General features: G+C 44.5%; 1 protein-coding gene and 1 pseudogene across 2 annotated transcripts in view; one reads left to right on the forward strand and one right to left on the reverse strand.

The window, feature by feature from the left end:
* MYO5B (myosin VB) overlaps positions 1 to 25166 on the reverse strand; it is a 275873-nt gene that overhangs the window by 215603 nt on the left and 35104 nt on the right. For both annotated transcript variants that reach the window (XM_006144449.3, XM_006144451.3), the window contains exons 2-4: positions 22618 to 22728; positions 8615 to 8786; positions 5328 to 5472 (exon numbers count right to left, since the gene is read on the reverse strand). In XM_006144449.3, the coding sequence (XP_006144511.1) occupies positions 5328 to 5472; positions 8615 to 8786; positions 22618 to 22728 (428 nt within the window). The remainder of the gene's footprint in view (positions 1 to 5327; positions 5473 to 8614; positions 8787 to 22617; positions 22729 to 25166) is intronic.
* Positions 23920 to 25166, forward strand: part of LOC102478962 (ligand-dependent nuclear receptor-interacting factor 1-like) — a 23169-nt pseudogene continuing 21922 nt past the window's right edge.

A 25166-nucleotide genomic window follows, 5' to 3' on the forward strand; every position in this document is an offset into this window, starting at 1 on the left:
AATATGGAAGATGTACTGCTGAGTGAGGCAAGCCAGGCTATGAAGGAGAGACATTGTATGTCCCCACTTAACATATACCATATGTCTGCATTCTATGACTGAAACTGATTGACTAATGGTTGAACAAACACAAGAGATGGATGTGAATGTCAGACGAGGTGTATGTGGAGGAGTGGGGCCTAACGAAGGACATTTGGAGAAGGGATACAGAGGTAGAGCATTGATGGGATGGAGAGGTGTGGTGTTATCTGTTAAAGATATTTTGATCAACGGGTCTGGGGAGAAATGTGCACATATCGAAATGGTCTCATTGTAAGTCAAACAATATGATTGAAAGTATATACAAAAAACAAATAATAAATAATATTAAAAAAAACAATGAAAGCATGATTTGAAATTAAAAAAACAAAAAACAAAAAAGATAGTATACAAAATGAGGTTTTCCATCCAGTATACTCTGTATATTGGTTCAGTCAAGCATATTACCATACATGTTATTATCCACAAATAATTGTCTATTTCTTGTTTGTGACATATTTTCCTCCCCCCCTTGATCCCCTACCTCTCACCCTCTGCCAACTCTCCTTCTCCCCACTGTCTCTGGTATATACAGTTGTTTTCCATGCCATTTTTTCTCTACATATTATTGGTTCACTAAAGATGTTAAAGACTTTTAATATCAAGCACAGCTGATATATATTTAAGGACGCATGTCTGACTTTAGACGTAAACCTTAATAAGTAAAATGAACATACTATAAAGTAGCACCTTGCTGAGGCAATATAGCCTACTGCAGTCATTAAATAGGTATTAATAGGTACATTTAATACATTTTTTAATTTCAAAAAAGAAGTTTTAGTTTTAATAGATCAAAATCAAAAAAATGTTGAGAAATTTGCTTAAAACTTAAAGCCAGGAAAAAGGTTAGGATTCAGTTCAAATAGTAGGTAGATAAATCTATCAACAGTTCAAGACAGTTCAAGAGAAGACAAAAATCTTTAAATATGGAAATCAAAGCATCGAAGAAAATCAGTAATGGTTTAGTCTAAAGTCAAAAAAAGTTATATTTCACTAGTTCAGACTCACGTAATTAACCTCTCTTCTATTGAATCTGCATTGTTACTGTGGTCTGATCTCTCCATTTATGTGGGGTCCTTTGTATTTCTTGGGTCTGGATATTTGAGTGCCTTTCTAAGTTTGGAAAATTTTCTTCCAGGATTTCATGGAATAGATTATCTATGCCCTGATTAGTTTCTTCACCCTTGAGGATACTGATGATCTGGATGTTTGGGTGTTTAATGGAATCTAGTATAACTCATATGTTATTCTCATTTTTGGGTTATTTTCTCAGTCTTTTCGGCGAATTTTCCTAGGTCAGAGTTTCTATCTTCTACATCTGAGATTCAGTCTTCCGCATAGTCTAATCTGCTTTTGATACTTTCAACAGAAGTTTTGATTTCCTGTATTATAGCCATTATCTCTAACAGCTCCATTTTATTCTTTTTTATGATGTGTATCTCCTCTTTCAGCTCATGCAAAAACTTTACCACCTCTTAGAACTCGGTGTCTCTTTTCTCCTGCATCTTCTGAAGTTTGTTGTCTCTATTCTTTTGTGTCTGTTATCTTTGTCACTATAAATATTTTAAATTCTCCTTTTTTTTTTTTTGGAGAGATTTTTTTGCTATGGGACATGTGCACTCACCAGAAAGACAGACAGACAGAGAAAGAGAGACACAGAAAGGAAGAAATCACCCCCCAGGGGAGATAGCCATGCCACAATCCATTCTCCTCTCAGGATCTTGGGCACACATGCACACATGCCTGGCATGAGTTTAAGCCACCAGGTTCAGGATTTGAACCATGGTCAACTACATGGGAGTCCAGTAACATAGCCATTACGATAACTGCTGATCCCACATTTTAAATTCTTTTTTTTTTTTTTTCACAGAGCACTTTTTTTCTTTTTTTCTAGTTGTGACTCACATGGGACACTAATTTGTTATCCTTCAAGTGGGTGGGCCCTTGTCAAAGCAGTAGAGGTGAATACAACTCTACTTCCCTCCTGCTAGTTTCAGGAGAGAACTGCCATTCTCCTCTCGGGATCTTGGGCACGCACGCACACGCACCCAGCATGAGTTTAAGCCACCGGGTCCAGGATGCGAATCGAGGTCAACTATGTGGGAGTCCAGCAACATAGCCATTACACCAACTGCTGGTCCCTCATATTTTAAATTCTTTATTTAACATTAAAATGAGTTCTTTGTATTTTTGGGGGAGAAAGAGGAGTTATTCTTCTCCATTAGAGGAGAGATATTTTCTTCATTTCTCATATTTCTTATGTCTCTGTGGTGGTTTCTGGTCATTTGATGGATTATACATTTTTTCCTATTTTTTGGAGTTAAATCTGGCTCCTGGCTAGACCAAGTAGCAGGAGGGTGAAGTTTGGGCAGAGGGTCTTTGTGGGGTGAAATTTCTGAAAGAGGCCACTTTTAATTGAGTGGTAAATGGTTGTTGATTGGCTTATCCTGGATCCTGGCTAGACCAGGGAGCAAGAGGGTGAAGTCTGGGCAGAGGGTTTTCAGTCAATTTAGAACAGTTTCATCATCCCTCCACCCTCAACAAAAAAACTGTACCTGTCAGAAATTACTCCCGGGACCAGCAGTTAGCATAATGGCTATGTCGCTGGACTCCCATGTACTCAACTGCGGTTCACATCCCAGAGCCGGTGGCTTAAAACTCACGCCAGGTGCGTGTGCGTGCGTGCCCAAGATCCCGAGAGGAGAATGGCAGTTCTCTCCTGAAACTAGCAGGAGGGAAGTAGAGTTGTATTCACCTCTACTGCTTTGACAAGGGCCCACCCACTTGAAGGATAACAAATTAGTGTCCCATGTGAGTCACAACTAGAAAAAAAGAAAAAAAGTGCTCTGTGAATCAAAAGAACCACCTATTCCAAGGCAACTGCGTCACAGTCTCCACAGACTTGAAGTCATTGACTTTAACTTCTGACACCCTCTATTTTGTCCACATAATTATTTCAACAATTACTGACATATCGGGAAGAGCATGTACAATTAGCAAGTATGGTTGAATGAATGTGCTCTAATATGTGAAACAGAGAAGGCCCAGAGAGGAAATACCACTAAACCTTCCCTGCATCTGAACAACAGATCTCTTTCCTTGCAGGGCAAAGATTCTGCTGGGGCTTCTAGTACATATCTCAGATCAAAAACAGAAACCCTAACTGCTGACAACAGAAATCACTTAAAAATAGCTCTCTCCTGTGGCCACATGTGCTAGTCTTATACTTCTAAAACACGCTCATGAGCAAAAACTGCACAAGAAATTCAGCAAAATGATTTGACTACACCTTGGGACACAGTGGGTAAAATGCATATAAACCTTAAAACCCTTAAGGAAGCAAATTCTAGTCCATCTTTAACACCCAAACTCCTTACTCATGAAATTCCTTTAGGCAAGACAGTGTCACCACCATCACCCTCAATTTCCAAATATCTCCTTCCCTCTAGTGGGTGCAAATAAGGTCCCAAATGAGTGAAATAATGCAAGTGTAAGATAACCATGGGCCCAGCTTGAGGTGTGTGAGGGACAAACAGGGACATCTAGTCAAGTGGATGTACGGTGTGGATAAAACCAGAGGCTGGAAGATTCTCCAACCTAGGGGAAGTCCTCAGGAAACCACTGATAAATGCCAACAACTTCTTGCATGAAAATACAACCAGCTAAGAAAACAGAACAGGATGAAGAATGTCAAGTATCAATGATGTCCATGAAAGAAAAATCTTTAAGAGTGGTCAGAACTTTTAGCACGGTAGAAACCAGTCAGAACCAACCTTCACACCCCACCTTCTATTTCAGAACCGTGAGGAAGCCATTCTTCACAGGAGGAGAATGTGTCATTGCCCTCACATGAAGCAAATGCAAATGCAGACTGAGTGACTTTCCCAAAGCACAGAAGCCCATCCAGTCCCCAAGTGTCACTCCACTGTGCCACATATGTGCCCTCCAACAGTGAGACCCAGCAGGACTATGGGCATGGAACATTCTCTCCACGACCTGACCCTGAACCACGTCGTCAATTCAGAGGTGCACATCAACAGGTGGCCCAAGCTAAGGACTCGTGGCCAAGCCCTGAGAGCTGATGAGTGTATGGTCTTTCTTGTGGCATTTAGAGAAGGCCAAGGTTGCAATTATTTCAGCTTCTCATCTTGGAGAAATAAAACAATGGTAGATCATGATCATTCTGTTTGCTAGGCTTCTCAGTTCTTCAGTCACTGCTTATTTTGAAAGTAGTTAGCTATACCTATGATGAAGCAGACCTTCTACATACTCATCTCGACAGCTGGCATTAAAACCTGTAAAGTCAACAAGGATGTCTAGAAAAACTGTCTCTTCTTATGGCAACTCTCATTGGGCTAAAAATTTATATTCCAAAATTCACCGAAGCACAGAACACCTGCAATGGGATTATCTTCCCACAAACATCACTCACTCCTTTCACTAACTAAACCTAAACAGCTCCCCTCCAAGAACAGAACTTTCCTGTGTGGACTGCTCTCTGAGTGATGCCGTCTAGATAAAGATGCTAAGACAGATTTGGCTGAAAGGACCCAGCATTTTAGTGTTAACCAGAAGGTACAAATTCTCTCTCCCTACTTTATGCCTGAATAGCTTAAAGACCACCAGCTGACCCACGTTCTGATAAAACAGGCTTGCTCTTACCTTCCAGAACTAGAAAAGAGCAAGAATGAGAAGATTCTACTTAAATGCCTAAAGAGAACTCTACTTTCAGGCTAGAAACCTAAAACCACTGTATATGGCTGTTAATCTGAAATGTCTATTGGGTCGTAGAAAAATCATTATATATTTTCCTATGTAAAGCATGTATCATGACTTTTCCAATGACCCAATATTTCTGCCCCCAAATCTTTGGTACCTCAAGAAGTTATCAAAGAGTCCTCATTTCTATCTGTCGAACAGGCAGCAGAAAACAAACGGAGAGACCGTAACATGGATGTCATTATACCAGGAAGGGAAGAACGAGGACCAAAAGGAAGTCAGGGGAAGACGAAACCCATTCCTCAAAAAGTGAAGTGTATCCACTATTCTCAAGTCAAGCTTTAAAGTCACAGAACAAGACATAAGAAATGAGAGGAAAGAAGGAACAAAACTTAGACTGCTTTGTGTACAAAGCTCCTTTGGTCCCACGTTGACCACTGCGTGCTGAGAAACAGCCACCAAGCAGACAGACACCCCTTCCTCCCCAACTGTGCAGCACCTGAGACCTCTTGGGCTGAGGTTACTCTCACCTGGCCATCTGCTTGTAGGCTTCTTCTGCCACGGCGAAGATGTGAGGGTCCATGTCGCCCATGTTTTGGCCACTGTAGGCATAGATGACATCTTGTCCATAGATTGGCAACTGTTCATAAGGGTTGATGGCAACAAGCACAATACCTGCAACAGACCGCACAGTCAAATTCTGACAGCAAAACCACCTCCTGGCATCAGCTGAAGCCACCCAGGTACACACATCAAAACCGAAGAATGAGAGGGTGACTGACTCCTAACCAATCCCTCAACAGACACATCTGTGTGCTTTGCTGCTAGACTCTGGTGAAGAAAAATTAGGGCTGGGCCCCCAAACACCCTATGTCTATAATAAGCAGGCATGCATACACACACACACATGCTTGACAAATAGTTCATAAACTAGATGTGTGGAGTGTTGCAGGATCTGAGAAGAGGATGTTTAACTTTGCTATTACATAGTAGAACGAGTTAAAAATACATCTCAGGGGCCAGCAGGTGGCATGGTGGTTAAGGTGCTGGATTCCCACATAGGCTTGCTTTCTCACTTTCCCTTTCTCTCTCTGGTCAAGTTAAAAAAAAAAAAAAAAGTAACAAATGGAATTAAATAAATAATTCTTTTATTAAAAAAATACATCTCAGAATTGAAATTAAGTAAACATATATTTTCATTTGTGTCTGAATTATTTAACTAAAACTCAAATGACCTGTGAACAGAGCATATGAGTTACACGTCCTAAGGTCTAACCTTGGCTCCACCATGATTTTCACCATCACTTGACTTCCCGGTGCCTCAGTCTCCTCAATTATAAGATGGAGAGGATGAGTGCATGTACCTGGGATGTCCTAAGGATGAAACAACTCAGAGAGGGAACACTTAACCAGGGTCTTGCATGGTAAGCACTGTGAGTTTGTTTGTTTTTTTAAATTATTATATCTCAAATCTTGTTTTTTCCCCATATATCTTGTGCCCCCACAAGGAAGCATAGCAATGATGGATCCAATAAACACAAGCAGATTGAGCAAGGAGGAAATCCTATAAGGTTAGCATCCGCTTTAAGGATAGGCGGAGGGGACTTTTTTGAGCACACAAAGAAAAGTAAAGCAAATTTGATCTTTGAAACACAGTAGAGATATGCCTTGTCCTTTCCTATGAGATTGCATTCTGGATGTCAGAGACTCACCGACTGAGACACAAGACCAGGAGCGTTTCTAGTGATCTGGGGAAGAGGAGGTAAAAATGGGAAGTGCTCCCAGCAAGATGGGAAACCTCCTACATTGTTTGGAAAGGCTATCACATAGTCGGGGAGCTGATGTGTAATAAACCAGTTATTCCAAGTGAGAGGGAAAGACAAGAGGAGAAAAGAGACATATTAAAGTCCTCTTCTGAACAAAGTTCACCTAAGAACCACCTGAACCAAGAAATAAGGCCCAGAACCCTCATAAATTCCACTAACAAACTAACCACTGAAGAATCCTCTTTAGAACAGCCTCTCATGTTCTACTGGTTAAAGAGTTCTATAAAACAATTCATGTAGCATTCAGTCCAAATTTTGTTATCATACCCAGGGGTCGCATTTTTCTAAAATATCCCAGTCTCTTCCACAGCTTAGAAATCTGCTATGGCTGAGCACATGTGGATAAATACACACTAACACTGGCGCATCTTTTAGGGGGATTCATATAAAAACGAAGGTCAACGGTCATGTAGCCCTTCCTCCTAGAAGGAGAAGTTTGTTTTTAAATCTTATTTTAAAATAAAATCATGTGGAAAACTGATAAACGAAGGTTTTCTTCACATAGAATTTGCGCTAGCAGTCGGGGTAAAGGAACTTTTAGGAAATGACACATCTCGAGCACTGTAATAACATACTGCTCATAAGTCCTGAAATGGAGCAGAAAATGCACCCTAACTTCTTGGTACCTAAACAACCAGCTCCAAATCAAAGTGCAATATAAAACTGAAAAACCTGTGAGTATCGTCTGTATCGTGAACAAGACCAGGGCTCTGTAGCACAACTAGGACTTTCCACAAGTCAGCTTCCCACAGGCAGCCCCACAGCCCGACTCCCCAGGCGGATCCTGGATGCCATGCCTCTCAAACCACAGCTTACAGGATTCTATTTTGGCCATTCACTTAATGCTACTCAGAGAGGACAGACGCAAGGACAAAAATCTGTGATGTCAGAAAAGGAGATGTTTGGCCCAGCCACAGTGATGCTCGCTGTCCAGACTCTCTGCTCTGCGGACTGGGAAACACGGGAAGGCTGGGTTCTATTCCCAGTCCATCCAAAAGTCTGGGCACAGTGAGGTGTGCCTATGACCTCGGCTACTTGGGAGGCTGAGGCAGGAAGACTTTGAGGTCAAGGCTGGCTGGGGCAACAATGCAAGACCCTGTCTAATGAAGGGCCAGGTGTGGTGCTGCATGCCTGTGGTCCAGCTGATGGCTGAGTCAGGGGGACCATGACATGGTGAGAGCTGTTTGTGTGTGTTTTTTTTGGTTTCGTTTCTGCTAGAGTGTGCACACAAGAGCATACGTACACAAACACATGCCCATATAGGGCCTGGTCATGCCGCAACCCCTTTTTCTTCCAGTTTCTATCCTGTCAGGATCCTGGGCATGCGCACACATGCCTGAAACATTTTTCAAGCCCTGAGGGCCAGGATTTGAACCACAGCTGGCCATGCGTGGCCTGGTTCCCTCTGTACAGTCCTTAACAACCGTGGCTGTGGACCATACTTGATCTTTTTTTTTTTTTTTTTTTTAAGGGGGGTAGGGTGGGGAAAAGTTGCAAGAAAATCAAATACAGTCATTTTGAGACTCTTTGTTTTAATCATTTGTTATGGATTTTGCTTCTTAATTCAACACGTATCCATCATGTTGGTACCTAGGCAAGTGAGAGGGTCTCAGAAAAAGGTAGCCTTTTCAGGCAGAAAACAGGCCAGGTATAAATGTATTGGCGTGAGCCCACTTGTGAGAGCAGACATCTGGGGTAGGACTGACATACTCACTGCTCTCCCATGACTCCAAGGACCAGCCTAAACCAGTCCCGCCACATGGCATGGCCCAGTTCTTCCCTGGTTGAGCTGTGATTAATACCAATCATCCCAGAGACTAGGGCAGCCTAATTAAGCCATAGTCACTGATTGCAAACCTTTCAAGGGTCTCAGAAGAGAGGTACTTAGAAATAAGAGAGTGAAATTAGAATTCTCAACCATTTGAGCTTAATGACTCTAAAGATGGTAAGCACTTTCAAATGCATGCAGCCTAGAGATGCCCCCCACTTACCACAGTAGGTGTAGATATGGTTGGACTCCAGGAAACGGACCTTCAAATTATGCAAAACTGCAGGCTCATGCAGATAGCTAAGGGCAGTGAGGTCATTTTCTCCCACCAAGATATCCGGATTCCGCAAGAAGGGCAGATGGTTGCTCTGGGCATCAACTGGGTACTCCCGAATCTAAAGGAACGCAAACAGCAGCCACAATAAGAAACAGTCAGGAAGCAGTTAGCGTATATTCCAAGTCCTGTCTTTTTGGCTGAAATTACCATCACCACTATCATCAGATGAAGTGATAAAGGTAATAATGATAAGATACTTTTTTAAAGGAAGGCAAGCTGAACACAATACCTGTGCTCCCATAAGAAACCAGCCCACAGAGAAAATTTGCTGCTAACATAATCAGTATATGAAGGTAAAAAAGAAATGACATGAGGGGCCAGCAAGTGGTGTAATAATTACACTGCTGGACTCCACATGGTTGACCATGGTTTGAGTCCCAGCCCAGTGGTTTGGAACTCATGCCAGGCACATGTGCGTGCACACCCAAAATTCCGAGAGGAGAAGGGACTATGGCATGGCCACCCGCCCTAGGGGGTGATTTCAAGGGACTATGGCATGGCCACTTGCCCTAGGGGGTGTTTTCTCACTTTCTGTCTCCTCTGTTTCTGTCTCTCCAGCAAGTGCATGCACACTATAGCAAAAATCTTAAAAAAAAAAAAAAATGACATGAGAAATTCAAGAAGCACAAGCAGATTTAAGACAGTGTTCCATTGCTTCTCAACAAAAAAAAGTACTTACCAAGTCTTTAGTTCCAGTTGTGACTGAGGCGGTGGTCTCTTACTGAGAGCTTTCTCGATTAGCCCTTTTAATGCTGGTGCCTCTTTATTCTCTCACCCTTATAAACCAAACCACTCATTTTTTGCTTCTGATTTTTGAGTTATCTTGTAACTGATGAACTGGCTTCTACAAGTAGCCTCAAGTTGTACCATTTGTACCTACATTTCTCTACAACCTGACTGCAAGCACCTCTAGAACAAAACTGTGCTCAGACTGAAAGTACACCATGCACGGGATAGACACATACAATTGGTAAACAGAACCCTTGTATTCTTTACCCAGCACTTGAACCAAATACTCAAAGAATGCTTATTGACAGGATATATTTATAACTGACTACATGTATGCACACACGCATATACACATATTAGTAAGTTATTAAAAGGCAGTAGGGGGTGTTTTTAAACATCTGAACAGGGAAAACTGGGCTACTGCTCACCATATTTTATCTGAGCATTAAGTTTTTCATGGCATTCTTAAAACTCATCTGGGATGCTGAAAAGGCAAATTTCTGAGCCTAACTTACATATCAGGAGCTACAAGCTCCCAGGTAATTCTAATACGGGAAGCCTATAGATGACATTTCAGAATTACTCTTCTGTGTCAACCTTTTGGGAAATTACATGGACATAGACTCGATTTACTGGGGTAATAGATTTTTTTCTTTTTCTTTTTTTTTTTTTTAATTTACTGGGGTAATAGATTTTTTTTTCTTTTTTTTTTTAAGAGGTTTTTGCTATAGGGCACGTGCACTCACCAGAAAGACAGAGACAGAGAGACAGAAAGCAAGAAATCACCCCCCAGGGGGGATGGCCACACCACAATCCCTTCTCCTCCATTCTCCTCTCGGGATCTCAGGCACACATGCACATGCGCCCGGAGTGGGTTTAAGCCACCAGGTTCAAGGCTTGAACTGTGGTCAACTACATCGGAGTTCAGCGACATAGCCATTACACCAACTGCTGGTCTCAGGAACAGATTTTTAAGGGAACAAATATTAATATCCCTCCCACCCCACTTTTAGGGGGACATGTACTATCAAATCTTGAGGTATACTAACTATATAGCAGGCAACTGAAGCTCTATGGTAAGAGTGCTAATATAAGCAACTAAAACATAATAGCTGAATCAAATAAATGCAAGCAACTATGGAGAATTCATACATGATAACGTATAGTTACCAATAAAAAGTTAAAAGGAATTTTTCAAATAATATTAGTGAGTAAATGAGCTAGCCATTTGGGAAAACAATTAGGGCAGTATTCTAGTCTCACTTCCTCATATGAAAATAAAGTCTAGATGTAAAATCAAACAAAAAAAAGACAGAAAAAGTCACTAAGAAAAATTAGCAAATATCTGTAAATTTTGAAAGAGTGAACTTTTGAAGGACAATGCAAAAGTTAGAAAACCATGCAGGAAAGCATTCACAAGTCTTACTATTCAATATAATAGAGAACTTTAAAATCATCATAAAATGCACCATTTGCAAAAAGTCTAATGGGAAAAGCAGATAGGATGTCAGCATTGCATGACAGAATTCATAATCTTAAAAAGCAGAGTTTTAAGAAATCAAAAAGAAAACCAACACCTCAAAATCAAAATATACACAGAATACAAATCATAAAATAAGAGTAAATGGGCAATGTATGAAAACGGTTCAACTTGGTGAGTAACCACAGAGATGCGAATAAAATATTAACAGCACTCATATTTTCCATCACATGAGCAAAGGCACAACCACTGACAAGACCCTAACTAGGAAGGGTGTGGGCAAACAGGCACACCACTTGGGGCTCCAGATTTTTTTTTTTTTTAAAAGATTTTTGCCATAAGGCACATGTGCTCACTGGAGAGAGATAATGAGAGAGAGAAAACACACCCCCCCCCCCGGAAATGGACCACAATCCCTTTTCCTCCATTCTCCTCTTGGGATTTTGGGTATGCATGCACACACACCCAGCGAGATTTTAAAGCCAACAGGTCTGGGACTCGACCTGCAATGGCCATGTAGGAATCCAGAGCCTTAACCACTATGCCACCTGCTGGCCCCAAGGTTCCAGATGTTTCACAAAACCCATCCGGAGGGTAGCAGGCAGCACTCCTACTCAGAGTTTTTCCAACAGACTCTTCTTCTTTGGCCTCATGAAATAATCCTACAAGGAGCAAAGATACAGACTCACTGAAGCTTGAAATGATGCAAAGTAAAACATGACATATCCCTAACGTGACAGGCAGGCAGCAGCTACCTACAGCATTCTGCCAAGTTAAAAAAATGAAAGAGGTGTGTTACAGGATGAAATTCATGAAAGGGGTCCAAGTATTTATAACTACATATTGAAGTCTAGAATGAAGCCACACCAAACACCACTGGTTGTCTCTGCTAGTGGGATTTTCCTCTTTGTACAGGTTTGTGGGTTTTTTTCTTTTCTTTTTTTTTTAAATATTAACCAAGGCTCTTTTATTTCTATTTAAAGTTCCTTTTGTTTATAGTAAGCTTAGTCCACACAGGACGCTAGTCAACAACTATCAAAAAAGAAAATGTAGATGAAATTTCCACAAGGGAGGAACAAGGAGAAATGGAAAGTGTTGAGGCTTTTGCTTCATCGGATCCTGGAGTTGGCAGCCTACCTGCTAAGTTAGGGCTACTACAGGAATCAGAGCTCCCTCTCTGAGTCATTCTACTCTACCCCATAAACATGCACAATTACATCAGTTTTACTTAACAAGGGCTTCCTGTGGAGATGTCCGCTGGCCCCTCAAGAACATGTCTGCTCTCCATCCCCCACATGGATCTCCACTCCACCCGAGCAAGCAAGAGGCACGCGGAGATGTCCCTTGGCCCCTCAGGAGCATGTCTGCTCTCCAACCCCCACATGGCTCTCCACTCCACCCGAGCAAGCAAGAGGCACAGGGATGGCCCTTGCAGAGCTGCGGCGCTCACCTGGCCCAGCCCTCATTTTTCAGATTAGAAATCCAGGACCTTTGCTAATGTCTTTAAACCCTGAGGTAGAAATGTTGGCATTCAATCTTTTTTTCCAATGACTCTGTCCTCAAAGATTCTCCCCAAGCATAAGGATAACAAACACATACGTATAAAAATGTGGTCAAGGAAAGGAGGAAGGGAGGGAGGAAGCAAGCACTAGTGGTATTAGTTATAGCAAAATTGGAAAGGAGTGAAAATGCCCAGTCCAGTAGGAGGCAGGGGCTGCAAACTCAGCATTCCAAGCTACAGATTTCTTGGTGTACATCCAGAGGGAAGCAGAGACCTGACAGCTTTATGCTTTTGTTTTTCCAACAGAAATTTGGTTCAAACACTGCTGCTACCATCGAAACATGGTTTTATTTGAAATCTAAGAGTTTGTGACAACGATCGGGGCCAAGAACGTCCTGACACAAAAGACTTCATAATAACTGGGTCTTGAGAAGTAAAGAGAAGGCTGAGTGTTAATACCCAGTTTACGACTCAGAGTGGATGGCCCCTGCCTCATTTCTGAGACCAAGAGCTACAAACTGGGAACAGATGAGGGTCTCTAGCTGGTCCCCAGCTAGTGAGCGGGACTTGACAATAACTGAGGATATCGGAGGAGGCGTTGGGTAGAGGACTGTTCTCTCATAGGGTAGCTGCATGTGGTTATTCAAATTAATAAAAATGAAATACAACTAAGCCTTCAGTTTCCCAGCCACGCTGACCACACTTAAGAGTCCAATGGCCGCATGTGGCTAGTTACTGGCAGGTGAGACCACACTGATGTGGAGCGTTCCACCTTAGCATCCATCTTTGCACACTCCAGAGGACACACTGGTCTAGGTGGGTCTAGGATTCCATGCTACTCAGCAGGTGCTCAAAAAATGATATTTGAACAGAGCTTCGGACTTGATGACTTCTACCCATACCTAACCTGCACCACATCACGTGGTTCTACAGCAAGAACGTACGGTCTGAGTGGTAACTCCCAACACAAAGCGTCGGGCTAGAAACAATCATACACAGTGGAGAGGGGAAGATAAAGAGGTTGGCTTTTGTTATCCACCTATAGAACCAGAATATCTGGAGACGAGGTATGCTAGTAAAAACAGGATTACTAGCTGGCATGTGGTTGGTGTTGATCCGGGCACTCCACAGATCACACTCTGGTGGAAATGGTACCAAACTAGCTATATTCAAGGTCTGACCCATCAAGTTAAGCAGTGGCTGGTTCCCAAGCCTCTGAACATTGGAATCCCATGAGGGGGCATAAAGCAGAGGACTGTTCTCTAGTAGGATAGCCATATCTGGCTACTTAAATTAACAAAAATGTACTACTACTAAGACTTCGTTTCCTGAGACCAGCAGATGGTGTAATGGTCACGTTACTGGCCTCCCACATAGTTGATGGCAGTTGGAGTCCCAGACCCGGAAGCTTAAAACCCGTCAGGTGGGTGTGCGTGTGTGCCCAAGATCCTGAGAGGAAAATGGAGAAGGGATTGTGGCATGGCCATCTTCCCAGGGAGTGATTTCTCACTTTCTGTCTCTCCAGTGAGCACTAACACCCTATAGAAAAAAACACTCTCTAAAAAAGAAAAAAAAAAACCCTTCAGTTTTCTAGTCACACTGGGCAAATTTTAATAGTCTAGGTAGCCACATGCAGCTAGTTATTGCCATATGAGACAAAAAAAAATTCAAAAAGATTCTTGTTTGAAAAGATAGTATGCTCTGCCCTAATCCCGACTCCTCAGTCTGGCTGCAACGTGGGCTGTGCGCCTTTACTCCTCTCCCTCTCTCCGGCAGCAAGTGAGCAAGCGTGTGGCTCCAAGTTCATTTAGTGTGCATTACAAGGCCATTGTACAGTAGTTCTAAATGTGTCCAAAAACCCCACATTTACTTAATGAATGCTCATCATCTCATTCTGCATTAGTTCAGTATGTAAGTCTTATCTCCATCTTTGCTAGTCTGCCCCCAAATTATTCTCCTTAAAGGGAGCCTTCTTATCCCGCCCTCCCCCCCACACTCCGACATACACACACGACCTTCCACAGGCCTAACTAACAGTGCTGGCTACTCAGATACCGGAAAAATAAAGTCCTGTGACTCACGTACGCATCCCGTTAGGACAGGTCAGCTATGTTAGGAAGAAATAGCACATTAACTGTGAAATCTCAGTGTCTGACCATGACGAAGGTTTATTTCCCCCTCAGACTGGGTGTCCAGGGCTGGGGGCTATAGAGGCTCTGCTCCACCAGGTCACTACCACCCCAGTGACCACGCAGAGGAAGAAAGAGTCAGCAAGCTCCCACGGCTTTATCGCTGCTTCTGTACATCCATTCTACTTACAGCCCTCTGGACAAAAGTAAACACGGGGTCTCACCTAACGGCAAGGGGACTGGAACCATGGTACCCCACAAAAACAGCACCTCTGCCATCCTAAGTGGTGTTCTTCTGAGAAGTCAGCATTGAACTCAGAAGTAGCTGCCCACAAGGGCTGCAAAGAACATAGACCTGGAGAACTGGGAGAAGGTGCGGTGGGGCAGAGTCAAGTGCCAAGCCATGGCCACCATTGTTCCGGAAAAACTTCTAAACACTTGGTTTAAACTTTTCATACTCTAAACCTTATTATTATAAGTGAAACTGAAAGCTCCACAAGGCACAGGAGTGCCATTTTCACTGCTGTTTCAACATATCCTGGCACATAATAATTGCTTGGTAATTATTATTTTAATGGATAAATGAACAGTAATACAAGTAATTAAAAGGAGGAAAGGGCCATAAATGAAAAGCCAGATAAACTGCTGGGTCAACATACAATTAAGAGGCCTGAATTATTAACAAAATTACAGCAGCATAAAAATATGGAGTCAGAGTTAACATTTTAATTTCGATTTATTGCACCGCTTACACATTCTGATAGAATCCTAGCGCCCTGGCTCAGTGTATTTCAGCAATGAATAGCCTTAGCATTGCTGCCATTCAGAGCTAGATAAATCTTTGGGTTTCATGGGGCGGGGGGAGGGGGGGCTGCTGCCTTTGGCCTTAGGGAAGTGCTTCCATATCTCAAAGTCTTATATATCTTATATCTACCCATTAGGTGTCTATAACAAAACCCCTAATGAGAGCTGTGATGATCAAAAATGTCTCCAGACACTGCCGAATGTCACTAAGGGGGCCTCACCTGTATCTAAGTGGAAGCAGCCTGGCAAAACCTCCTAACTAATGGAAAAGACCATGGCTATACATGCACACAGGTCGACAATGAGAACCAAGTAGAGACTTTAAGAGTAATCACCTGGAGAGGAACAGTGGCCAAGGCTGGACACCATCAATGTTTTTAACATGCTGTTGAATGTACATTTGAAAACAGGGAAGATGGTAAATTCTATTTTGTGTACTTTGCCATTATTTTTTTTTAACTAAACACCTCAACTCTTTAGACGATGACTAAATGGACTGGCGATGACATTACCAGGAGGTAGTGATGTACAATATAACATTAATGAGACATTCTTGTGTAATGAAGCTCATCTCCACTAAGAAGCTTTACCAGCACCTGAAGAGTATTCTCAGCTCTCTGGTTTTGCAGAGCTAGTACTACAGTATTGGGTTTACAAAGGCTCTGGTGGTACTCTCTAGATGTGTGGGTTTGTGTGCACCAATGTGCAAAGAGAACAGTCCCAATTCTACTGCAAGATTATAGCTTTCTGATAGAAGAGCCATGATAGGCCCTTGCCATAATATCTTGATATGTTCAGTACTATCCTTAGACCCAAGACAAATAGGCCCCTTCCCTGGGCCCTGCATTTACAGAGCTCCAAATATCATAGCACACAAAGTATAAACGTATTCAAGAGCACATGGTGCCTGTCTCTGGGATCAGTATTCAGTGCTGACACAGTGTGTGTGACCTGTGACTAACACCGTCCAGTCGCAGGAAATGCTTCCCCACCTCTCCTGCCCTTTGTCCTTGAAATAAGACAACAGTATCCAGTTGCTTTGAAGTTTCATAGGTATAACAGTGCCCACGTTGGAGAAGGACACTGCTCTGGAGTGTTAGGAGTTATGGGAGAGTAAAGACATTTAGATGAAAGTAAAGACAAGTGGGGAACCAGCAGTTAGCGTAATGGCTATGTCGCTGGACTCCCACGTAGTCGACCGCGGTTCACGTCCCGGACCCAGTGGCTTAGAACTCACCCTGGGCGCGTGTGCGTACGTGCCCAAGATCCCGAGAGGAGAATGGAGGAGAAGGGATTGCGGCATGACCATCCCCCCTGGGGGGTGATTTCTCGCTTTCTGTCTCTATGTCTCTCTGTGTCTGTGTTTCTGGCAAGCGCACGCGCCCTATAGCGAAAACCTCTCCAAAAAAAAAAAACGAAAGTAAAGACAAGTGAACATGTTAATTGTTCCTTTCAGTTAGCACTGATGTAGAAGATACTTACATAATGAAATGTCATTTCCTGGTTGGGCTGAGGGCCCAACTCCTTGCTTCTCCACATGTTCTAACTGAGGTTCCAGAGGTGCTCGCCATGACAGATAAGGGACACTTTACATAATGAGAGATTCAAGTTATTCTTAAAATGGTTTATGCACAAGTGCAGGTAACATGTGCCTAAAGCAAGACAGTGATTCTCCTCTGTCAACTGGATGGACATACTGATTGATATCTTTATTTTCTTAAAAATTAAGTGGTTTTTTTGTTTTTGTTTTTGTTTTGTTTTTGTTTTTTGAAAGAGAGATTTTTGCTATAGGTCAGGTGCACTCACCAGAGAGAGAGAGATAGAGTTAGAAAACAAGAAATCACCCCACAAGGGGGATGGCCATACCGCAATCTCTTCTCCTCCAATCTCCTCTTGGGATTTTAGGCACACACGCCCAGCGTGAGTTTTTAGCCACTGGGACTCAAACCACAATCAATTACATGGGAGCTCAACGATGTAACTATTATGTCATCAGCAGGTCCCAAAAATTATGTGTTTTTAATCGGGGGGGGGAAGGGGGAGTAAAATATTTAAGGGACTGAAAAATGGAAAATTATCTGTTGGCAATAATATGTAGAGCAATATCTCTTACTGGTCTAATATACAGTGTATCCAAACTGGGAAAATTCACTTTACATGCTGTAAAGATACACGGTGATTGAATAAACAATAATAGAATTTTCAATGAAGTGTTAGTAATTTTTTATAAATTAAAGATGCCAACTTTAATAGTTTGGATCAATACACTTTAAATAATGCAACAGACACAGGGTTACAGTCTCTTGCACCAATCCCACAAACGTCACGGTGGGCTTAGGTAGAGTTGTACACGGACGTAAACCTCCAACGCCTTCCTTCCCCTCACCAGCACCAGGGCAGGGCCTTGCACACAGGCAGGTCTTGCCCCCTCGATGGCTGCTAGACACAAGACAGAAACTATTGGAAAACAGCATTTTAACACCAAACCGTGGAAGGGGGAGCATGTCCCTGCCACTAGGGAGTAAAAGCGAGCAATGTGCAAAGTAGGTGGGGCCCAGAGAGAGATGGCCTGACCTGCAGAGCTCTGCTCCGGGCAAAGCACAGGGAAGCTACAGTCACCAAAGTCTGCATCCACTGCAACGCTCATCCTGCTAAAAACAGAACTGAGCTACGGGCTGTCACACCTAGATACCGCCAAGCCATCACCGCGCCAGGGACAAAGGCAAACACTATTCTCTTTCCCAAGCAGTTTACCACTGGCTTCCACATAAAGCCTCTTAACATGACGCTAGGTGAAATACGCCAGACACAGGACACACCTTGCAGGACTCCACTTATATGAGGTCCCTTGAGCAGTCAACTCAAAGACAGAAAATACTGGGTCGTTGGAAAAGTCATGACACATTTTTGCAGAGAAAACCAGAAAGATATGTCACGACTTTTCCGACCACCCAATAGTATCCTGGTCACTGTGATGGTTAGTTTGGGGTGTTGACTGAGGAATACCTAGAAAAAGCCCTACTCTGGCTATGGCCATAGGGGTGTTTCCAGAGGGATAAATGTGGGAGTCTAAGGTTAGAATGTAAGATTCGTCCTCAATGTGGATAGGTACAATTCAATCAATATGGGGACTGGAAAGAATGACCACCAAGGGACCAGCAGATGGTATAGCAGGTACATCACTGGACTCCCACATGGCCAATCATGGTTCAAGTCCCAGACCTGGTGGCTTGAAAATCATGCCAGGCACATATACATACATACATGTCCAAGATCCCAGGAGGAGAAGGGAATGCAGTGTGGTTTCCCCCCCCCCTTGGGGGAGTATGATTTCTCACTTTCCCTCTCACTGTCTGTCCCTCTTTCTCTGGGGAGCACACATACCCTAAGGCAAAAACCTTGATATAAAACCTCTATTTAAAAAAAAAAAAAAAGAATGACTACCAAAGATGAATGGGTCTGTTTTGAAAATGGAGCAAGCTATCCTTCTGCCATGTTGGGCATCGGGGCTCATGGCCGCCTGCGTTTGGACCCCAGGGTGCCCACCAGCAGGCCGCTGGGTTCTCAGGCTCTCAGCAGACAGTGGCTCCCTCACACCATCAGCTCTCCTGCCTCTGAGGCCTTTGGAGTTGGGCTGATTCAAGCTGCAAGATCACAGGTCTCTGTGCTACAGAGAGCCTGTGTGGGACTTCTCATCTATCATCATGTCACTGACTCACCCAATAAATCTGCTCTTACATATCTATGCAAGCCCGCTCTCTATCTGTCCTGAGAGGCGCAGTTGTCAAGAGCTGGGAGTGGTGGAGAAGAGCTCGGGGAGACAGTATTTAATAGAGACAGAATTTCAGTTTTTCAAGATGGAAAGAGTTCTAGAGAAGAATGGTGTCCCCACAATGGCTCTACAACATTGTGAACGTTCCAAATGACCACTGATGTGTTCACCTAAATGGTTAACATGAGAAATTTCCATTACATGTATTTTACCAAAATAAAAATGAAATGGCAAGAGCAGGAGTGCAAAGACATCTTAGAGGAACAGTGAGATGCTTGACCCCCTTGAATAGAAGGGACAAGTTAGTAAGGAGGAGATCCTGTCACAGCCAGGGATTAGGAACATCATTTTACTTGATTTTTAAAGAGAGATTCTTGCTATAGGGTGTGTGCATCTACTGAAGAGAGAGAAAGAGAAAAACAGAAGGTGAGAAATCACCCCCCAGGGGGGATGGCCATGCTGCAATCCCCTCTCAGGATTTTGGGCATGCACACACACACAGCAGGCATGAGTTTTAAGCCTCTAGGACTCTGAACTGTGGTCGGCCGTGTGGGAGTCCAGCGACATAACCACTACACTACCTGCTGGTCCCAGGAAGAGTATTTTCTAGAAGAGAACCTGGTTGGTTTTAACCCATTGCCACTGCAGCGAAACCCACACTACTAGACTTCAGTGGGAGAGGCAGGAGTTGGGGAAGAGGCTGCTAAGGTGGATTTTCTGGTCAGCCTGCAAAGGTGGTTTCAGCTGTAGAGGAGACTCCCTTCAAGCACTCAGAGCCTAGCCATGTAACTTGGGCACTGCTGCCTCTGCCCTACAGCTCCACTGAGACACTCGGAATGGCCACTCTGAGCCAGACATGGACAAACCGCAGCCCACGAGCGACCTGGGCTGACTCAGAAGCTCAGAGCTGCTCATGCTCAGCTCAGGCTTCCCTTCCGATTACACACTGCCCAGCCTGAAGCAGGGGAGGGAGAAGATGGGCCCTGAGCTGCTGCCAGAATTAGTCACACAGGGCCAAATCCATCCTCAGGAGGGAGGCAAGCATCTGCCCTGTTTTAGCAACACAGATCATTTCTCACTGCCTCCATAGAACGTCTGAAAAACACCCACCCACTTGAAAAGATCGACTGAAACGAAATCTGTCGGAATACAAGATATGCCATTTGAGTGGGTGGACTAATTTCATTTTGTTTGAGGCGTGGGGTGGGAAGTTATTCAACATGGCAAAGATGATTCCATCTGTTGGGAGTTTAGTTTCTCACTTCAAAACCGAAAGGGGGCTAGCAAAGCCTGCCTGCTAGGAAAGGGAGGTGAGAGGTGCGCAGCTAGGCACAGATGTCTTCTCACTCATGGCTCCAGTTTTACCAAGTGAGATATGCTCAACACACATGCTCGCTACAAGACAGACCTCAACGGTAGGAAGATGTGCCATCAACAGGTGAATCGCCTACCATCTAGAAAAGGAGACAAGACTGTGGGGACAGCAGGTGGCATAGTGGCTAAGGTGCTGGACTCCCATGTGGTTAACCGTGGTTCGAGTCCCAAACCCAGAGTCTTGAAACTCACACCAGGTGCGTGTACGTGTGTGTGTGCCCAAGATCCTAAGAGGGGTAATGGAGAAGGAGCTGCAGCATGGCCACCCTCCCTGGGTGATGATTTCACACACTCTCTCTCAGGCAAGAACATGCATGTTATAGCAAAAATCTCTCGGGGGGTGGCGGAGGGGAGTATAGGGCCAGTAGGTGGCATGGTTGTTAAGGGCTGAACTCTCACATGGCTGACTGTGGGTCCCAGATCTGATGGCTTGCTTTCTCACTTTTCCTTTCTCTCTCTTGTCAAATTAAAAATGAATAAAATTAGATAAATTCTTCTTAAAAAATAACTTTAAACCATGTAAAGGAGACAAGATCAAATTGCTTGAAAGAATGAAAAATAAGAGACAGTAAATGGTCAATGGCGAAAGGCTACAATACAAGCTTTTGGCGCTACTGGAGGTCGGAGAAGAGCAACAGTCACCGGGATCCAAACCTTTCTCCAAGCAGGGTCTGCTCTGCAGCACATACTCATTCCAGCCCAGAGCCAACGAAACGTGCCCACACTCTGCTCAAACCCACTCCTCCCTACCAACCCTGCATGCACTAGCTCTGCCTAAATCCTCAGCCTGGGGCTGCCTGACTGGCTGCTGCTCCAAAGGCTTCCAGGGACACTGGCCTCCTTTCCCTCCCTTGCACATACACAAAAGGGATGAGTCCCAAGGCTTTGGCACACATGGCTCACATCTGAGACAATTCGCTCTCGGCTCACTGCACCCTAACTCTTCTTCCATGGCTGGCTTCTTCACTTCTCAGGAAGACTGGCCTCACTGAACACACTGACCTGACTTCAGGAGGGCCCCTCCTTTAACTTCCTCCCTACACCTCACCCACTGGCACCTGCGCCTAATGGAGTGTTTTAGAGCTCACTGTCTCACATATGTGTGCTGCTCCTCTAGCACCGAGATCCCCAAGACAGCAAAGGCCACAGCTGTCTGTCCGGTCACCCCCACGACCCCACACCGTGCAGAGTGAGCGTTCAAATTACTCGATTGCGCGGGAAATGCACAAATCACAGCGAGGGTGGATCAGGGAAAGGGAAAGGGGATCAGACTTTGTAGGAGGAGTACTTCAGTTACTATCTGGTTTTCCTTTTGAGGAAAAGCCTGAAAGTCAATGAATAAAACAGAATGCTCACTCCAGCAGCTAATGCATATGGAGTGCTTATTCTAGGGATCTGCTGCACAGTAACCGATCTGATTCTCAAAACGGCCCCGGAATAACTACCATGCCCATCTTACAGATCAACAGGCACAGAAAGATCATTTAGTTCAGTTACTATCTGGTTTTCCTTTTGAGGAAAAGCCTGAAAGTCAATGAATAAAACAGAATGCTCACTCCAGCAGCTAATGCATATGGAGTGCTTATTCTAGGGATCTGCTGCACAGTAACCGATCTGATTCTCAAAACGGCCCCGGAATAACTACCATGCCCATCTTACAGATCAACAGGCACAGAAAGATCATTAACTTGCATGTGGTCATAAAGCGACTGAAGGCTGAGCCAGGATCCCACCTAGGCAGGCTGGCTCCAGAAGCCATGCTCCAAGTACTGTCCCTCACTGCCTCTTGAAGCAGGCCCCACCCCCCACTGAGGCCCCCAATCTGCGGAGGACACTTCCTCTTTCCTCCACTCCACTGAGATTCCTGCCTCAGCCACCAGTCATCTCTCAGCTGCTAACCCCAGTGGGCACTTACTCTCCAGATGCCACCCACAGAACGGGTTCGGGGCTTACCACTTCCATACGGGTTATCGACAGCAACTACAATGAAAGATCCCAGGGCTTGGAAGCCCCTATCCCCAGAACAAAGGCAAGCCTACGATGGACTATCAGTCCTGTTCAGCACAACCCAAGCTTCTCACCCTCAGGGTCATCACTTACTGTTTCATCTTCCAGTTTAAGCTGGAGGCTCCTGTCTCCTTCTTTATAGTCCTTGGTTAACTCAGCCGAACGCCACACTTCATCGGGGTCAGGGATCCAGACCCTTGTGTACTGGAAGATTAGAAAAGAAGAAACATCAATGCAAAATGAACCTTTCCAGTTTCTAAGTATTTGCCAACACCTAGGAGGGGCCCGTCAGGAGAACTTTGAAAGCCATCCACACGTATCTCCCCCTTCTCATTCCAGCACACGGACTGATCCAATGCTGTGATGACAGACGAGTACCTCACAGGACTGGTCGCAGAGCGCACCTTCTAAATCTTGAAAATATAGATCGATGACATTAGAATTCTACCAGAGCAACTGTCAAGTCTGCATTTGGTTACATCCACCGGAGTTCCATAGGATCTTTTCAGAGTGTTAGAAAATAGCAAAGTCAGAGGGAGTAGTCAGCACGCTCTGAACAAACCCCATCGCACACTGAAACCAACAGGACAGTGTAGCTAAGCATGGGAACCTCTGCTCTGATAAGCCTGCATTCAGAGACAAAAGCGTTTTCCTACAAAAAAGAAAGTAACCAGTAAATGGAAAGCAAGTATCCCTCAACTGGTTTGTGTATTATTTAAACCATGACTATGTCCCCAAATCTCATCTAACCTTACCCAGCAGCTATCCCGATTAGGATACCTAGAGTCATTAAATAGCCAAGACCTGGCAGGCAAGAATGCAGTCCTTAATAAATGGAAATACAGGGAGTGACCTTTAATGAGGTGCCCAAAACATTCTGGATGTGACCACTCACTGGGCAGCTGACTGCATTCAGGACCAGGAATCTCGCTGCCTGGCTCTGTTTATTTCTTACTCTGGGAGAGTTCATCTTCCCGCTTACACAAGTCTCTCCTTCCTACATGGAGACTGAAAGCACTTGGTAGGCAGGCAATCGGCTTCCCTATTTTTCCACACCCACGAAACCTTTCATAGCCACAAGGACGCAACGGGGTACTAATGATGCTCCAGCTCTTTGCTCATCCATGTGAGGCCCTCGTCACCGTCACCTGAGAACACGTCACACGTACTGAAGAACCTCGGCCTCCTCCCTGGCCACCAGATTGAGGTCTGCACCCCTAACGGCGTGCTGTTCCGCTCCTGCCACACAATCTCACACGTCTCTGCCTCTACAGGCCGGGCAACAGACTGCGGCTGCAGGCCAGACCTGGCACGCTGCCTGTTGTGTGCAGCCCATGAGTGAAAAACGCTGTTTAAACTTTTCGGTGGTGACAAAAACTGTATTCACAAACCATTATGTGGGGGAAAAATGGCAAATCCAAACTTGGTGTCTGTGAAGTGTTACTGAACACGGTCGCACTCACCTGTTCCTTATGTTTAATCTACGGCTACTTTTACACTTGGATCATAGAGCTGAGTACTTGGGACAGAGACCCCGTGGTGCAAGGTCTGCAGTATTTAACGTCTGGGCCTTGCCAGCAACCTCTGCCCTGGTACTTGCTGCTTCTTCAGCCCAGAGTGCCTGTCCCCACTTCCCCACCGGAGCAGAGTCCTGGCCCAGTGCCATCTCCTGGGTGAGTAGCTCCTTCCTTTCCCCACGATGGGCTTCCCCAACCATTCTCCTGTGGTCACTTTCTGTCTGTGCAGCCATTTTGTTCCATCAGATACATGTCATCACAGCCAGATCTCTCTGGTTCACTGTTTGAGCCATCTTTGTATCTCTGGGTCCTGGCACATCCCTGGAATATACCCAATGTCCTCAGTGTTCACTGAGTCCAGGAATCAGCAGAATGTGCATTTATGGGGTCCCTGGTTCATGCCTAAAACACACTCTGGTAAGTACCAGGTAATCAGGTACGCACAGGGAGAGCTAGTCCCTGAAATGAAATAAAACTCCCCACTCAGTGCTGCCCATGTGGTAGGGCCAATGGCTAAGCAGAGTTAGCAGCTGTTCAGTGGAGGGAGGGGGAGACAGGGCCAGGGTGGGCAAGTTAATGCCCGCCTAGAGGAAGTAGGTGGTCAAGTTCTCATGTAACTTTTATAAGGTTATTACGTGCGTAGATCTGGTATCTGAGCAAGCAAGCTTTACTCTCAAATCCAGTAATTATTCAAGGACCCAATGCCTGTCAGTTCTGTTAAAGAGGCTATCGTAGGTATTCCCCGCTCCGAAAGACACTTGCAGGTGTACACAGAAATGACAGTAGTTTGTTGTTAAACCAGAATGGAGTTAGTTTTATGAGGGCAGGGTGGCTGACCTCTGCTTCTAGCCTCCTCGCTTCGATCCTGCTACACGAATCACTGAGCAGGGCTGTTTACCAACCTTGTGCATACCGCACTCGACGAGCGTTTACATGACCCCATAATCGCATATCGCCTTCCATGCTGGCTTTACAAACCCCGCACGGCCCCTTCCCCCACAGGCCCGCCCACCCCAAAGAAGATGCACCCCCTCAGTGATCTCGTACAAAGCAGGATATCATCAATGCAAAATAAAATGGCCAAGAAACTAAGAAGGGAGAGGCAGGTGCCACACCAGTGACAAA

This window comes from Tupaia chinensis, unplaced genomic scaffold (genome assembly GCF_000334495.1).
Source record: "Tupaia chinensis unplaced genomic scaffold, TupChi_1.0 Scaffold000119_2, whole genome shotgun sequence".
Classification (NCBI taxonomy): Eukaryota; Metazoa; Chordata; class Mammalia; order Scandentia; family Tupaiidae; genus Tupaia; species Tupaia belangeri.